This window comes from Coenobita brevimanus, chromosome 76 (assembly GCF_032717465.1).
Source record: "Coenobita brevimanus isolate Jiangsu-jjx chromosome 76, ASM3271746v2, whole genome shotgun sequence".
Lineage (NCBI taxonomy): Eukaryota > Metazoa > Arthropoda > Malacostraca > Decapoda > Coenobitidae > Coenobita > Coenobita brevimanus.
This window is the reverse complement of record NC_137029.1, coordinates 5393423-5413021: the sequence shown is the minus strand read 5'-3', so window position 1 is coordinate 5413021 and position 19599 is coordinate 5393423. Positions and strand designations below refer to the sequence as shown.

At 41.1% G+C, this 19599-nt stretch overlaps 1 protein-coding gene across 1 annotated transcript in view; it reads left to right on the top strand.

The window, feature by feature from the left end:
• The window catches only part of LOC145408262 (opioid-binding protein/cell adhesion molecule homolog), a 38047-nt gene extending 19671 nt beyond the window's left edge, over window positions 1-18376 (top strand). Inside the window, exon 6 of the mRNA XM_080279031.1 lies at window positions 18137-18376. Within this exon, the coding sequence (XP_080135157.1) occupies window positions 18137-18376 (240 nt within the window). The remainder of the gene's footprint in view (window positions 1-18136) is intronic.
• The last annotated feature ends 1223 nt before the right edge of the window (window positions 18377-19599 follow it).

Here is a 19599-nt window from a genome sequence, read left to right as displayed (position 1 = left end):
TCCCTACTTCCACCTGATGTAATTCCCCTCCTGATGCTGCACACCAAACACACTTCCCTACTTCCACCTGATGTAATTCCCCTCCTGATGCTGCACACCAAATACACTTCCCTACTTCCACCTGATGTAATTCCCTTCCTGATGCTGCACACCAAACACACTTCCCTACTTCCACCTGATGTAAAGCTGACTCAGGATATCTCTTCTACGGCAGTCGTCAATGATAAAATGTGCGTATGTGTGCTGTCACTGTTGAGGAAAGTGGCAGGATCAGCACCTTCACAAACAGCCCACTGAGTGAAGTGCTGTTCACCTTGCCAAATGCTTCACCATCACCAGAACATTACACTTCATCCTAACTCCTATAATCACATGACGTACTCTTATATGTTAGTCTTGCAGCAACCAGACGTCTGTTTTCTGCTTAAGAGAGCTTATTCGATTTAGAGGGAATAATTGTAATTACCATTAACCCCCTTCAATACAAGGTGTCCCTCCCAACTTAAACAAAATAGCCTGGAAGCAGCAAAAAAAAAAAAAGAATGTAAAACACGTCATCATTGTGAAGGTATTAAACCCAACCCCAACCAAAACTGACAGTGCTGCGGCCAAAGTACTGTGTCGCCTCAGTGTACACCTTGGTGGCCAAGGAGTGAAAGTATGGGTTGTAGGCTTGAACATGATATCGCTAAGTGGAATGCAAACCCCTAATTAATGAAGGTCATGTACGGAACACCTGTGGTTATTAGGTAGGATCAGCCTGCATCCCACTGTACAGAATGCAATCAGCAGCCATAAAGGGAAGCCAAATACGTTCCATCATCACCCAAGTCGAAAATCATCATCAATTTGGGGTATGTCTTCAACTTAGCGATTTCAGGTTGATGCAGACAGCCGTATGACTGACAAACCTAAAAATTTTATGAGCTTACCATCAAGGCGGAAGGAAGAACGACAGGGGAGGGACTGGTTGGTAAGGAAGTGAGTTTTAGATGAAGGAACAAGTGTCGGGGTTCAGAGTGTGAGTATAGGTGTACCGTCGCACCACTGAGGTAATGATGATAAGCACAATGTACAGCGCGTTAAAATCCACATCTGAAAATGAAAATCAGACTCTTAATTACCGGTACACGAAAAGTCTAAATGTGAGCAGAGGGAGGAAATGAAGTTGAGAATAACGAGGCGATGTGATGAAAGCCGAAAGAGTGAAGGAAAAGTTGACTTTGCAGGGTGGTTTTCTATATAGTACCCCATTTTCTTGTGTGCTGCGGGGACGGCTCAGTCTCCTCGTGTGAGCGCAGACATTTTGATGAGTTTACTAGATTAATCAGTCATCTAATCAATGGACATAAACGACCAAACAAACAAGGAAACAAAACATCATAAAACAGGAAAAATGGCCATGGAAAGTAGAAAATAATGCAGGGGAGACACTGACAACGCTGACTGAGCTGTACCCGCAACACACAAGAATTCTACCCCTAGTGGCAAAGGGGAGTGTAATTTATAGACCACCATACATATCTCGTGCCCCATCAATACCATAGTTGGACCCCTTGTCATACAATACTGTGGACAATTCAACAGAACCACCTATACCTGACTACTGTTTCCCATCTCCTTATATTTGCCGAAGCTGTGTGTGTGTGTGTGTGTGTGTGTGTGTGTGTGTGTGTGTGTTCTTGATATTTTGTACACCAGGTATCATCACAAAATATATATGTATTTTATGAAATGGCGTTTGATTCACCCGCTACATCATATTTACCGGTGTTGGAGAGGAACGCCTTCACGTGGTGGCACCGATATGACTGGGTGTTTGGGGTGCCTGGTTATACAAACGTCTCTCAGTTCCCTCCCTATTCCCCGCAAGGAGGATGGTGGACTACGGAAAATGGGTAGCTTTGGCCTGCAGTCCACCGGGTTCAAGTTCAGATGAGCCTGGAGTTAAAGCTACTACTACTACTACTACTACTACTACTACTGCTACCGTTACTACTACTGCTGCTGCTACTACAACTACTACTATTACTTCTATTACAGCTACTAGAACTAGAATTATTTGAGATAATGATGATGATGTATTGAAAAATGAGAGAAAATGAGAAACTAATTATCTGTATGGTTAATATTTCCCTGTAACCGAGAGCCGGCTGCTGTTTCTTTTGGATGATGATGATGATGATGATGATGATGATGATCACACGTGTTTCCTAAATCATTCTAATATTGCCATGCTATGCACAGATAACGTGCAAAGGGGATATTAACTAGCCATATCCAAAAAATACATCGCTAAGGAAGAGATGCTAGGGAGTTTCCTTACCCAACGAGAATAGAGCTTCAGAGGCGGAACAAGAATTCATACTGGTTTACGTGGTGGTGGATGACAAACTGCAAAATATCGATCTGTCTGTCTATCTATCTATCTATCTATTGCCAGACGCCTTAATCCCGTAAGGGGTGGCCACAAACGAATCGCCTCCATGTCGCCCGGTCCTCCGCTATTTCATTGCCCTGCTCTCAGCTCACATCTCCCTTTCTCATATACTGTATATACCTCTCCACTCAATCCTTCATCTCATCCTCGGCCTTCCCCTCCCTCTCCCCCCCACTCCATCTCATTCAAATACATCCTCGTTAGCCTTTCGCTCTGCATCCTCTCCACATGGCCAAACCACCTTGGTGTATTTCTCCTAACGCTTTCTATCACGTCCACATTCACACCACAACGCTCCTTTACTTCCTCATTTGTCAGTCTGTCTCTCCACGTAATTCCACATACACTCTCCTCGTTTGTCTCTCGTTCTCCATCCTCTCCACATGGCCAAACCACCTCAGTGTATTTCTGCTAACGCTTTCTATCTCATCCACATCCACACCACAACGCTCCTTTACTTCCTCATTTGCCAGTCTGCAAAAAAACGTCACTATATATATGTATCACTGTATTGGCAGCATCTTTCCATACTCATTTCCAGATGCAATGGAAATTCATGACGCCACACCTACTCCACTGACCCAAAAAATATAAGAAGATTCATTCCAGACAGTACAGGCTGGTCAAAAATAAAAGATGATATATTTAAGACAGTACAGGATGGTCAGAGATTTAAGATTCATTTCATATAGTACAGGCTGGTCAAAAATGTAAAGAGACTGATTTCAGATGGTACAGGGTGGTGCAAAAGTCTCCACACACAGGAATAGTTGTTTCTCAATTCAGGTACCCTACGAGAAAGCCAGGTGTGTTAGGGAGAGAGAGATACATCAGAATGTGTTTTCAGCGTAACATGTCTCTCTTTTATCTTGTTTTTATTATTTCTTGGAGGGAACAATTTGCGGACTCCTGGCCTTTGGTTCCTTCTTCCTTGCATCAGAAAAAAAAAAAAAAAAGCGTAGAGCATGTGCTGTGAATAGAGTGACAGTTAAAAAAAAAAAAAAGTTATCATTTCCCTTCTGTATGGAGACTTTTGGACCACCTTGTAGCATGAAGGATGGGCGAAAGTCAATATCAAGCTTTGCATAATTGGCTCAGCATTTTAATCAACAGTATAATACTTTGTCCATTTTAACTTGGCTGAGACTTTCCTCTGTTTTTCTAGATTTCTAAAACGAAGAGGTTAACGCTAGAATATGCAACTATACTCCTTTTACACTATCTTGGCCTAATTTTTTCCCCTCTCTCCGTTTTGAAAGCTGGGTCATAACAATAGATTAACGATAAAATACGGTACCAGTCACGAAGAAGTGTCAGGAGAAGGATGTTGACTCATTGTCTTTTTTTGCCACTGAGCTACGTCAAATAAGCTACAACCGGGCAAAAATCTAGGCCAAGTAAGTGTCAAAAGGGTATATTTAATAAAATATGCTGTGGAAAAGATGCAGAGCCGTGGTTATTATCTTATTCAGCCATTAAGCTTAGGGACGTAAGCTGCATTAGGACAAATATCTCCATCAAATTACTCCTTTCCCTGCGGCTTGTGAACTTACCCATTCTGTTCGGACCAACACCATAAGATTTCCTTCAACTGCGAGGAGTCCCAGCAGTCAGAAGTTGGAAAACCCGTCTGGAATTCACTTTTCTCTGCTGCTGTTACACCAGAAGTTTAGGTGAACACCACACGATTTTCTTGGATGGAGAGCGACTTGTGAAGTTATGTATTCTGTCCAGACAAACACCATAAGATTTCCTTCATCTGCGAGGGAGCCAAGCTGTCAGAAGCTTGGAAAAAGCCCTCAAGAATTAAGTTTCCTCTGCTATTGATATGTCAGAGTTTATTTACGCGAATACCACACGATTCTGTTGCTTGGAGTGATAACCCAGCAGCAGAAGGGACGAAGTTGACGAACTATTGCCGTAGAGGTAGTGCTGGACCTGCAGATTGGAAGTGGGGCTATCAAACTTAAATACTGACTTATTGTTTGTGCACGAGACACTAGATGCATGGCAAATCATGCACCATCCTTTCCCTGTTCTTCCCGTAGAAAACAGCCAACGAGCATATGATAATATTCCTCTCGTAGCCATATATTTGTTTATTAAGAGGAACGAATCATGAGATGACTTTCCACCCCCTCGGTCTTGTCCTTCCTGGGAAATCCAGTTACAAATATGACAGAGAATTGATCATCAGTACTTGCGGGTCTGGTCCATTTACTATCACGGGCTGACACCTACAAACGTATTGCTTACTACGCGTCGGTGAAGGAAGCTCCCTAACATATCTTCCTAAGCGATTTATTTTTCTTATTACATCTTTGCCGCCCTCTTCTGTCTTACTTAAACCATTCTAATATCACCACCCACTGCACAAAACGATACCAGCCAGCCGTGTCTAAAAAATACATCTGTAAGGAAGAGGTGTTAGAGAGCTTTGGCAGCCTGAAGTACCCTGTAGACTTAAATAAACCCGTGTGGAAATAGAACACATTGGCATATCGATCATGGGAGTGAAGCTGCAGAGTAATGACAATCTTATAATATCATGGAAGGTGTGACAGAGAAGAGTGGTTCCTGGCTGCCAACAATTGGAGTTTTACTGATGCTCATGTTGATGGTGTGCCAACAGTGTTCTGAAGTATGCTTAGACTGATTTTACACTAAATTGATCTAAAACACCCATCTCTCCATCCTGAATGCTGAGTTGTAGTAACAGATTAGCACATAAATATTATGAGAGTCTACAGGAAGTGCTGTTAGGACTCCATATTATAATTACAAATCATAATAGATAGATAGATAAATAGATAGATAGAGAGACAGATAGAAGCAGGAAGTCAGATGATGAAAAGGTACTGTGTCTGCGAGAATCGAGCAATGCTAAACATGCTTACACACTCTTAACTCAAGGAATGCTTTATAGGCACACGACAGCGCCTCGTGCCCATACACACACATACACACATACTCACACACAGGCTTCTAGAACTTTCCAACCACAGTGTAACACACGTGACACGACCCCTGCTACACCAGAATATAGGAAGCAGAAGCAGGAGAGAGGCCATAGAATCGGCAGGTAGTGGGGAGAAAGGCTTAGCAACTTGGAAGAGAGAGAGAGAGAGAGAGAGAGAGAGCGAGACAGGGAGACAGGGGCTCTACTTATACTCACTCGTGTGCGAGAGACTTGTTAATATTTCCAAGACAAATAAAGATAGTCCCATACTCTTCTTTATCTCTCCTGTCATTGCATGACAAATGGGAAAGAAGATTATCTACTTACAAAGCTACTCAAGTATAACAACCGCTCGTCCACAAGTCTAATGTATATAACTTCTCTACAAGTAACTACAAAGTCTTTATATGACATTTGGTAGCAGCGAACGTATACGAACCTCGTCTACGAATCAACAGTGAATTCCTACAAAATATCAAGATTGAAAACAAGAATACAACTCACTACTAGCTCCTGATAGTATTCTCTCCAACCAGCCCCCTCCGTCTCCCCGATCATCACGCTGATGTGGAGGTGAAGAGGTCACAGGACGCCTTGCAAGTAGTTTAACAAAGTACTGATACAAACAATCCTGAAATTTCTACGACGAACCAACGAACTACAACCATCTACAATCAACTACAAGTAACAACTCTATGAGTCGTCTGTATAATCTTCTACACGCACCTACAAGTAGCAGCAGTCTTCATCCCACAACGAGTAAATCACAAGAAAAAAGAATACATCAAGAAAGAAAGAAAAAAAAAAAAACGAAGAGTGAGACACGACTCACAACTCGTAACCATCAGACCTCACTCTCCTCTCTCTCCTACATCCACCCAACCTCCACCGCTGACGCAGGAGTGAAGAGGTCAAGACGACGAAGCAAATACCAAGTCCATATTCACAACTCATCTTACTCACTCGTCTTCACTCAAGTTACTCATCGCTACTCATTCACTCACCACAGCTACCAGTGTGGGAAGTCGACGTCATCATGCGTGCTTGCTGAAAAGACGCCACGTCAGGCAACTCACCACCTGCACCATCATTAGCACCATTCCCACCACGGTAAAAATTAGTGAGTTACATAGTTACTTCATTTATACAATACACAGTGATAGACAATAAGCTTCTGCACAAACATATAAAACGTGCTGTATAGTTACAGCTTAAATACACATACTTACTTCAGTTATCTGCATAACTCAAACACTAAATAATCACCAACAATAAATAATCTACACTGTATATATTCATTCATTTATTATAACATTTATTTACTACCAACGAGTGTTATCATTTATACCTACATAAAATACGTGTTTCATATATACAGCTATACATTATTATATCTACAAAGTGATAAAGAAAATATACCATCACAGTTACTCAGTGAGCGATTAAAAGAACTGTATTAAACATTTATTAATTAAAGCTACCTAGTGGAAACATATAAATTAAGTTACAAGGTAAACTAGAGGAAAAAAAAAATGGCCAACACAAATGACGTTAGCAAGAGTGAACATCTTCAACACAATCGTGAAGACAATGATTTCCACACAGTGCTGACACACATATTACCCACGATAGGTACAAGTGAACAACAAGTCAGTGTATATAGTTAATACTGTATATAGTGTATATATATTTTTTTTATATAAAATAACAAAATATGGGACTATATAATATCATTTTCAGTAATATCTGTACAATATAAACTAAACCTTAAAAAAAAGTCCCAAGGGATTTAACCAGCAATTATGCAACCATGAACAACACATAAAAAGCGTAGACAAACGAATACAGACAAACTATAGAAAATCAATACATACAAAAAAAAAAGTAAGAAAGAAAAAAGAGAGAAATAGAGTAAGATCACATAACAAACAAATGAAAATAAGTGTAAGTGTTACTACATATGCCAAAATACCACAAACTACAAACAAAAAAGCAATCGGTTGTCTCCACAAGCTAGTGGCATGGCACATCATATTATCGACCGCAGCATATGTCAGGACTGCAATTATTACAATTATGTAACTACAAACGATATGTAACAATTATGTAACGACAAACGATTGCATTATGTTACACATGCTACAATTATGTAACTACAAACAATATGTACCATTTATGTAACAGTTGCATTAACAAGATGTAACTTTTATGTAACTTTAACTACAATTATGTAACTACAAACGATATGTAACAATTATGTAACGACAAACGATTGCATTATGTTACACTTTGCCAATTATGTAACAGTTGCATTAACAAGATGTAACTTTTATGTAACTTTAACTACAATTATGTAACTACAAACAATATGTAACAATTATGTAACAGTTGCATTAACAAGATGTAACTTTTGTAACTTTAACTACAGTTATAAGGCCAAGACACTTATGTAACAGTTGCATTAACAAAATGTAACTACAATTATAAGGCCAACACAATTATGCATTACCACAATATTTTGCAACAATTCATAAAATGTTACAATTATGTATTACCACAATGCTACTACAATGTTATAAGTCATACAACTATACCACAATTCTGTAATACCAGTATCATCATACAAGTTAGGTGAAATATTAGACATTACTAAAGGGATAACTCAATATGTAATGTATAACCTAGCAGTATTACCATTGCACAATTATATGCGTATGTCTGTTATACATATAAATCTTTCAAAATGTTATACAACAACCATTGCATTTATTCAAATATGTATACAACTTGTTTAAAATGTAATATTACTGGATAATTGCTATTTACTATGAATGTTATATGTATACAATATTATAATCAATATTATATACTAATAGATTAGCATATGTCAATGATGATTGCTGTCGGAGGACCTCCAGTGGCGTGTGCCGAGCATATGTTAGGACTCCATATTATAATTACAAATCATAATAGATAGATAGATAAATAGATAGATAGAGAGACAGATAGAAGCAGGAAGTCAGATGATGAGAAGGTACTGTGTCTGCGAGAATCGAGCAATGCTAAACATGCTTACACACTCTTAACTCAAGGAATGCTTTATAGGCACACGACAGCGCCTCGTGACCATACACACACATACACACATACTCACACATAGGCTTCTAGAACTTTCCAACCACAGTGAACACACGTGACACGACTCCTGTTTCACCAGAATTTAGGAAAGAGAGCTCAGAAGAAGAGAGGCCATAGAATCGGCAGGTAGTGGGGAGAAAGGCTTAGCAACTTGGAAGAGAGAGAGAGAGAGAGAGAGAGAGAGACAGGGAGACAGGGACTCTACTTATACTCACTCGTGTGCGAGAGACTTGTTAATATTTCCAAGACAAATAAAAATAGTCCCATACTCTTCTTTATCTCTCCTGTCATTGCATGACAAATGGAAAAGAAGATTATCTACTTACAAAGCTACTCAAGTATAACAACCGCTCGTCCACAAGTCTAATATATATAACTTCTCTACAAGTAACTACAAAGTCTTTTTATGACAGTGCTATCAAATGAATGTAGAGCCATGACATTGTCTTTTTCTGCCACTGAGCTAGCGGTACGTGAAATGAGCTACGAAATGACAAAAACCTGGACCAAGGTAAGGTAAAACTATACAATATTTTATAAAGACTTAACACTTATAATGAATGCAGGTTTATGCTCTAAAAATAATGGAAAGCAATGCACACTTCCATATTCTACACAAGAAACCAGCTGAAACGATTAAGGTACAAATGAAGTTATTTTAAATCGGTTTCATACAGTGGTGTCATATTCATCTAATTCTCTGTTTTACTGGACGACGTTATTTATATAACAAACTCTCATCCTTTTTCTGTCCACCTCTCTAATGCAAGGGTTAACCGTTACTCCCAGTCCTTCATGTATGCAATTGGTCAACCTTGGAACTGTCTTCCTCTGTCTGTATTTCCTACCGCCAATGATCCCCAGTCTTTTAAACGCAGTGTGTCTAGGCATCTCAAACTTAACCGATCTTGAATCTGGCTCTCTGTTGTTTTGTTTTTATTTTTTCTTGGAGGGAGCAGTCTTGCGGGCTCCTGGCCTTTGGTTCCTTCTTTCTTGCATAAAAAATCGTAGTATATATTTTTGGAATTAAGTATAGCCTTCATTAACTCCTGTAATGCGATAAGCCTTTGCAGTGTTGAATAAAGCAGCAAATATCTACAATAAAAAAAAATACGTCACCAGATTCGAGAGATAATAAATATTGAACTCGTCCTTACCATTAAGAGTAAATTAATCTCTACGTAAATGCCAGCAAAACACTGGCCCGTATTCTCGTTGGGTCGGAAGGCTACCCAGCACATCTTTCTGAGTGATTTATTTTTGGATGTGGCTGGTTAATATCCTCTTGCACGGTATTAATGCCGAAGATGACGACGTTTGAAAGATTTATTTAACGGAGAAGAGCAATAAGGTGACATCAGCAAAATAAATCGCTTAGTAAGGCATTAGGGAGCTTCCATATCCGACAAGAGTACATGCCACTCTGCCTCTTGTCTTGTCTATTTTCCCAGCCTCCGTGATGTAGTAAGGCGCTGCTCACTCGATTTCCCAACTCATTATGCGGAGGAAAATATCGTGTCATTTCCTGGCCTCAGACACCTGGCGTTTTTCTCACCTGAGCTAATGAGATGGCGGGGGTGAAAGAGAGCACCGTGATGGATTATTCTTCCTGGCTAATATATGACGTGGACTGAGAGGCTTTGTTCTGCTTAGGGTATAACTGAAAGGATTGTGCAGTGTTAGCATCGACTGTGTACATAAAAGCGTTCTTCACACACACACACACACACACACACACACACACACACACACACACACACACACACACACACACACACACACACACACACACACCATGTAGTTCAGCAGCGCACAATTCTCCTCGTGGCCATTACAAATATCAAGCAAAAAATAACTGAGAAGATAGTTTGTGCTGCTTACGTTATAATTACAAGGATTACTTAGTCTTAACCTCGAGTGCATGTAAATATCAAAAGGCTCTTCCACGAAAATTACCACATATATATCCTGCCACCCTTCAGCTCAGGTGCGTCCAAGAAAGCAGCAGACTTCTTTTTTTTCCTTACGTTTTAATTACAAGGCTCATTTTGACTGCCTAGATTGCAGGTAAATATCAAAAAGCTCTTCCACGAAAACTACCTCACCTTTCTGCTTCCACCATTGCGCTAAGGTGTATCCAGAGGCATAAAGGACGTCTTGTGGCCTAGATATTAAAAAGGAGAGTATTTTTGGAAAGAGGGACGCCTTCACGGGGTGGCACCGTTATAACTAGGCGGCTGAACTTCGTGATTGTCTAAAAATGTCCCTCACCTACTTCCCTATCCCCTGAAATGAGGATGGCAGATTGCAGGTCGATTTAAGATTGCAGTCTACTTTCCTGTGTTCAAGTTTCAGATGAACTTAGGGTTGGAACTACTACTACCGTTGTCCTAGAGCTCTTCAATCAATAGTAAATAAATAAATAAATAATAAAATACATAAAATACCACAAATATAGCTTTCCATCATTCAGTTTGCCTAATAATAATGGTAATAATAATAATAATCATCATCATCATCATCATATCATCAATAAAAATAGCAATAATAATAATAATAATAATAATAATAATAATAATGATGATGATGAGGATGAGGAGGATGAGGAGGAGAAGGAGGAGGGAGAGAGAGGGCTTTGATTAATATCCATCCTCTGCACAAGTCATTAAGATTTACTACTAATCCCACAATGCTACCCGAGAATACGATCAGCAGTAGTGTGTGCGCGAGTGTGTGTGTGTGTGTAGGTACATCCACCTCCCGAATTATAAATCATCATCATCATCATCATCATCATTCTCATCAGCATTTCCAGTCTTAGGATCGACAGGCAAAGAAAGTATATTTGCACAAACAGTGGGCCTGTCAAAAGCATGTACTATACTGCACAGTGGATTGGAAACTCTTATCTTTTACATATCACTCAAGCCACAAACATCCTGTCTCCTAAAAACAAAATAACTGGTACATACTACAGTTGTATGTAATTTACTTCATGGAACCTTGTATACACTCTGTAGCTTCCACCAGCTCCATTTCCCCCGCTGCCATTTCCACTAACACCATTTTCCCCGCTGCCATTCCCACTAACTCCATTTCCCCCGCTGCCATTCCCACGAACTCCATTTCCGAAATTACAATAGAGTAATACTCATATCAATTCCATTTCCCCCTCCGCCAAACCTCACTGACCTGTTTCTTTCCAGAGTTAGTGGAAGCACAGCAAAGGGAAATGGAGTTAATGAGTCTGGCAGAGGGAGAAATTGAGTTAATGAGTCTGGCACAGTGGGAAATGGAGTTAATGAGACTGACAACGGGGGAAACGGAATTAATGAGCCCGGCAGAGGGGGAGTTAATGCGACTGGAAGAGGGGGAAATGGAGTTAATGAGACTAGCAATTGGGGAAAGGGAGTTGGTGACTAGCAGAGAAGGAAATGCAATAAGTATGAAAGGCAAGAGGAAATGGTTTCTTAGTAGTCGTACGAGGAAATGTAGGTTGTGGGACTTGCAGAGGAGGAAATAGGCGTAACAGACATAGAGAAACGGGAAATGTAGTCAGTCTGATGGTAAATGGAGAAATGGGATTTGTCTATCTATCTATCTATATACCTAGGCTGCTTCCCCCAAGGAAAGGGAGGTAGCCGAGACAGGACGACTCACTCTCCATTTACTCATCCATTCAAACACATTCATTCGCATCTTAGCCCCAAAAGGGAGAACGGACAGATCCTCACCGCACCACACCGCACAAGGGTCAACTGGGCAATGCAATCAGTGACATCCGCAGCAGGGCCCGACAGCAGAACTGGTTTACCCCTGCCACATCATAACAGACCCATCCCCTTACCCGCACCTGACCTGATCAGCTGATCAGACCAAATGCGGGAGAATATCCCCTCAGGGCTGCGTCATCACTTATTCATTCACAATTTCTCTCCATTTATTTCTGTCACGCACAGCCACTCTTCCTTGCTCAACAGACATCCCTCTCGCATCCAGCGCTCTCTTCACACTGTCCATCCATCCTATTCGTGGTCATCCTCTCAGCCTTACACCTCTCACATCAGATCTAGTTATCTTTTTCACCAATCGCTCATTATCCATTCTCTCCATATGCCCAAAACATTGCAACACCCTCTGCTCAACTCTGCCAGCCATCTCCCGAACAACTCCAGTTCTCCTTCGCACTTCATCATTTCGCACCCGATCCATACGCGTCACTCCACACATACTCCTCAGACATCTCATCTCCATTACATTCAAACTTTTCCTCTCTGCTACACCCATATTCCATGTTTCAGCCCCATATAATGCAGTCGGTACCACAACACCCTCATACAGCCTTCTCTTTACATCCATTCTAAGCGAACGACATTTAAACACTTTTTTCATTCCTCCCAGCACCTTTCCTACTTCATTTATTCTAAACTTCACTTCTGCATCTATTCTTCCATCCACAGCAACATGTGACCCTAGATATTTAAAGCAATACCTCCTCAAGCAACTCACCATTCAAAACTATATTCATCCCCCTACCATCTATCAACCTCGTACACTTCATCACTTTACTCTTATTCTCATTTACTTTCAATTTCCTCCTTTCACACACCCTTCCAAACTCCTCTACCAACTGTCTCAATCTCTCCTCTGAATCAGTCACCAGTGCAGTATCATCTGCAAACAGCAGCTGCTTCAGATTCCACTCTCCTCCATCAACATTTACCAGACTCAGACCACCTAAAACTCTTGCATTCACCTCCCTTACAACACCATCCATGTAAATATTAAACAACCAAGGCGACATCACACATCCCTGTCGCAGCCCCACTCTCACGGGAAACCAATCACTCACAGCATTTCCCACTCTTACACACGCTCTACTATTTACATAAAAACTTTTCACCCCTTTTAGTAACCTACCATCAAGTCCATACAATCTTAAAACAGTCCACAAAGCCTCCCTATCAATTCTATCATACGCTTTCTCTAAATCCATAAATGCCCAAAACACATCCTTGCCTTTCGCTAAATACTTTTCACACACTTGTCTCACAGCAAACACCTGATCAACGCATCCCCTCCCTCTCCTAAAGCCACACTGCTCATCACTAATCACTCCCTCTGTACCCTCTCTAACTCTCATAATTAACACTCTACCATACACCTTACCTACAACACTCAACAGACTTATACCCCTAAAGCTAGTACATTCATACTTATCACCCTTGCCTTTATACAACGGGACCACACAAGCACTTGCCCAGTCAATTGGCACCATACCTTTCTCAAAACACACATTCAACAATCTTACTAACCAGTCAACAATAGTCACTCCACCACCCTTCAGGCATTCCACAGCACACCCATCCATACCTGCAGCTTTCCCTGTTTTCATCTCCTTTACTGCCTTCTCCACTTCCTCCTTCGTGATCAAAGAATCATTCAACTCTCCCAACACATTTATTCCTTGCACCCTTCCATCCGCCACAATCTCAGCCACCCTTTCCTCCTCTACATTTAACAATCTTTCAAAATACTCTGCCCATCTCTTCCATACTGCATCCATCTCAATTAACATCCTTCCATCCTCTGATTTTACTCGTTCTTCCTTCCCAGACTCTCCCTTTCGCACCCTTTTCACCTCCTTCCAAAACATTTTCTTATTCTGCTGAAAATTCTCTGTCAGCCGCCTACCCCACCTCTCATCTGCTGCCACTTTAGCATCACGCACAGCCCTTCTCGCTCTATTCCTCTTCTCCTTATACCTTTCATATGACATCTCATCCTTCCTCTGCAGCCACACTTCATATGCACGTCTCTTCTCAGCCACAGCCATACTTACTTCCTCGCACCACCATTCACTTCCTTTTCTTACACCACCACCCACACGTCTCACACCACACACCTCTTCTGCATGCCCCACCACAGCACTCTTAAACAACTGCCATTCCTCCTCCACGCTGCCATTTTCCTGATCTTTCACTGCGTTCCACTCATCTTTCAATTTCTCCTGATACTCTATCTTTTTCTCTCTTTTATCCAACTCACTCACTTTCAAAACCTCCCTGCCACACCTAACCCTCCTAGCTCTCATCCATCTCTTACCTACTCTTAACTTTCCCTCCACCAGGTAGTGGTCAGACATACCTCCACCCTCCCCTCTCAGAACTCTCACATCCAACAATCTTCCTATTACATTCCTAGACACAACCACATAGTCCATCAAGGCTCTATCAACAACCCTTCCACCCTCCTGTCTCACCCATGTATACTTATAAATATCTTTCTTCTCAAACAGCGTATTCCCAATCACCATCTCTCGCTCAACACACATCGCTATCATTCGTTCCCCATTTTCATTTCTTCCAGGCACACCATGCATACCAACTACACCTTCAACTGCTACATTTCCCACTCTAGCATTCAGATCTCCCATCATTACCACATTCACATTCGCTTCAAAACTCTGCAGACACTCATCAACATCATTCCAGAAAGACTCCCTCTCTTGTTCATCCCTTTCACTACCAGGCCCATATGCACTCACAAACACCCACAACTCACGTTCAAATTTCGCTTTCACCCACATCAGTCTCGATGACACCTCCTTCCATTCAATCACACATTGCTGAACTTCCGGACTCACTAACAAGGCCACACCTTCTCTTGCCCTTCCTCTATCAACACCTGACAATCTTCCATTCACACTTCCAAACATAGATTCCCCCTTCCCTTTCATCTTCGTTTCACTCAAAGCTAACACATCCAACTTTCTTCTCACAAACATTCTCCTCCTCTTTAGCCTCAATCGTACTACATCCACGCACATTCATAGACCCAATCTTCAGGGTACGAGGATAACTCCATCCCCCATCCCTTTCTCTGGCCTGTCTCTTTTTAGGAACTACAAAACAGAGGAGGGGGTCCCTAGTCCCCTCACCCCGCCCCTTTTAGTCGCCTTTTACGACACGCAGGGAATACGGTGGCAGTATTCTTCCTAACACAACCTGGCCGCAGAGTAGTAGTACCACCCCATAGTGCGGCCAGGTTGTGTCCCCCCCGCCACAGGGGTATATAGCTATGCAATATCAATGATCATCAGCTTCTTCCTGACAGTAAAGGATTTAATGGGAGGGGAAAATGAAGTAGGAATATCACAGGAGGAAATGAAGTTTGTTAAATATCACACAGGAAATAATAGTTAATGATATATATACAAAAAAGAAAATGAAGAGAGTGGCGAAAATGGTGATAGGGGAGCTGGCAGAGTGGGAATGGGCTGAGAGGGAATCAGTGGAAGAAGAGATGGGCAATGGACTTAGTGGAGGAGCAGAGTAGGAAATGGAGGGAGTGAGCATAGCAGAGTGGGAAATGGAGTTACTGAGAATAGAGGAGGAGTTACTAGGAATAGAAGAGGGGGAAATGGAGTCAGTGGGAAAAGCAAAGGAGGAAATGCTGTTGCTGAGAATGGCACTGGGGAGAATGGAGCTAGTGGGAATAGCAAAGCGGTAATCAGAGCCAGCGGAAATAGCCGAAGGGGAAAAATGAATTAGCGTGAATGACATAGAAAGAATGGGAGTTGCTGGAAATAACTGATGGGGAAATAGAACTGGTGGGAACAGCAGAGGTGGAAAAAGATTTAGTTGGAACTACGGAATGAGAAATGGATTTACTGGGAATGGAAGAGGGGGACTGGAGTTGATGTGGACGTTAGAGGGAAAGATGGGGCTAATGGGCAATGCAGAGTGGAATATAATGGTTGTGGGATGGTCAAAGAGGGAAATGGGGTTCGGGGAAAAATTACAGAGGGAGAAGTACTGTTGGTGGAAGAGCAGGGGATTTGGGGCATGTGGAATAAGGGGAAAGGGGGAGTGTTAACTGGTGTAATGGGAACTGGAGAGAAGGAAATGGAGAGACAGAGTTTGAAAGGAGGGAACGCAGTTAACTATTAGAGCATTTGGAACTAGAGAGGCAGCTGAGGGAGACAAGGAGTTATACTGATTGGTCATGATGGAAAGGAAGTTACAGGTAATGCCAAAAGCGAAATTGGAGTTAGTGACATGGGCAAAAGGGGGTCTGGAGTAATTGGGCATAGCAGAGGGAGAAATGAATTTGATGGGAAGAACACAGGAGGAAAAGGATTCAGTGTGCACAGCAGAGGGGGAGAAATAAATTCAGACAGAACGGACGGGAAAGTGGGCTTAGTAGGTTGAGAGAAGGAAATGGTGTTTGTGGGAGTGGGAGAGTGGGAACTGGTGTTTGTGGGAATGGCAGAAGGGGGAATAAGAATTGGTGGGAATGGCAGAGGGGGAAATGGTTTTTATGAGAATGGCAGCGGGTGGAATGGGGGTTAATAAGACATTAGTGACGGACAAATGGAATTAATGGGAATGGCAGAGGGGGAATGAAGTATTGTTAGAACAGTGGAGTGATATTTAAGTTACTGGGATAATATCGTCTGATGGTGGCTGCAGTAAAACAGTGACAACCGTTGTGAGTCATAAGCTGACAGTTATAAACAAAGAACCTTACTGGATCTCCTTATCTGTAACCCACTGACAGCCATAGGTTACTCTACATTAACTGAGCAAAACAGTTTTGTTGAAGCTTAAGTAAACAGCTTTTTTGACCAGACTAATGGCATTTATCGTGACAGGTTGTAACCCATTCAGTCCCAGGGGTTTCTCTGGCGCTGAATCAGTCAATTACAGGAAGCCAATAAACTTTAACAAAGTTACAATTGGTCTGGGTGCGATATCATATCTATATCTACATCTATCTATCTATAATATATATATATATATATATATATATATATATATATATATATATATATATATATATATTTATATATATTTATATATATATATATATATATATATATATATATATATATATATATATATATATATATATATATATATATATATATAATTTCCTCCATTTGGTGGTTCAGAAGTTGGGTGATGGGTAAGTGTATATAAGACTGGAAGGTCGATTTGACTAAAAACCACTGAGACCCCTATATCAAGACTACAATTCGTCGAATTTGATGAAACCACAATTTAGTATCGAGTGGTGAGAATGTGCCAGTTCCGTCAGGTAAAAACAAATCAACGATAGTATTGTTACTAGGAGCACCAGCCCCCCCTTGATGTGAGACGCGCAACTTGTATCAAGGGCGTCTTGTTTCCCTTAACACTTTCAGGACATATGAAACCTTAACGACTGTGTTCTTGCTGCCGACAGACTCTTTCCTTCGGCTTAGGACGGGATTCTGGTCATATAAAAAGTTAAGAAACACATTCCAGTGCTTTACGTTTGAAAAAAAAAAAAAAAGGTCTTCTTCCGGATATCCTTAGTTCTTTCAAGTCAAGGACGCTGCTGATTTATAGTTTGTTCCGAATACTTCCAGATAACGTTGCGTCATGAAGGTCCTCCCTGACTGCATGGCTTATAACCAACCTCCATTAAGTCCCTCAGTACGGGAGAAGGTTTGGCTTAAGGAGAAAGAAATCGATGGATGGTGGGAAGAACAAAATTTCAATAACGTCCTCTAGTTGACAGGTATTCTATAATAAGTATGAATGCAGAAACAGGATTATGATGATGATGATCATCATGATCATGATGAGGGAGATGGATATGAAGGTGAGAATGATGATGATGATGATGGAAATGATAATAGTGACAATAACAACGATGATGGTTATAATGAGCATGATGATAGTGACACCGCTGATGCTAGCGACGACGAGGACAACGACGCACCCAACTCCCCGGCGATTTACCCGACTCCGCAGCTGGTGAAAAAGTTTGTGAAAAGGCTTCACAAATAACGAGTTCTAAAGCCACACAAATTCCTCCTGCCCCAATGCAAAACCTAATTTAGGTCGGAATGGAGAACAGATGTAGTTTGAAGTAGTGTCTTTTGCAGTAAATGTGGAGTCTCCAGCTGACGATAAAATTTCCCACTTCAATCCGATGACGTACGAGTATTTCACTATAGCTCAAAGCAGGGTAAAGTATCAGTATCTCTTTCTGTAGTAGCCCATATAATGTTCATTGCAGGATCGGATTTTCAGAATGACATCACAACTCTTCCCCATGCTAGCGAAGTAGAATGCAAAGAAAGTGCCTGAAGCAAAGTGAGGTAAGTAATATTCGTACCTGGTAGTGTTTTAATGGTTATTTTTTTGTGTTAGAGACTATATGACATCAGTAGACGTGAAAGGTACAAACATATGCAAACATAAGAGAAGGCATGCTACCAACACTCACACTCATAACGCCCACCACATACTGGGGTCGCATAGTAAACCTAGGGCAAACGAATCGCAATACAAATAGGCTGGTAATCTTGCGACGCTCATCTTGAAATAAATAAAAACATCTGGTGTTAATCGGGCACGTTCCAAAAATAATGACAGGGGTTAACGCCACAGTGAGAGGGAAAGTTTACATTCCACTAGTTTATGGTGGAGAGGTAACCATAATACAAGACCAAGGCGTGATGATAGTGAAGGAGTTAATGTTAGGATTGACGGTACCTCACACACACCCATGGTTAGGTTATTACCTGGCTTCTAAAAAAACTTGATTATTTCACACTCATCTATTAGTCTCCCTTCCCCCCTTCTCACTAGTAACACACACACACACACACACACACACACACACACACACACACACACACACACACACACACACACACCGCGATCTCAGCGATGAAAATCATAATTCTCGTCAAGCACAGGTGGAGTAAGCCAGTAAGTGCACTTACCGTGATCACTTCAGCACACCCCAACACATCATTAATCGGACTTGCAGTGACTAATATATATATATATATATATATATATATATATATATATATATATCCAGTGAATTTTGTATATAGATAGATAGATAGACAGATAGATAGGTAGATATATATACACTTCCAAATAGCATATTCATCACAAAATGTTTGCAGATACCATTATCTTTGCTTCCATACCATTATTGAACTCACAGTGACATATCCTGACCAAAATGTTGAAAAAAGTTTTCTTCGTGTAAA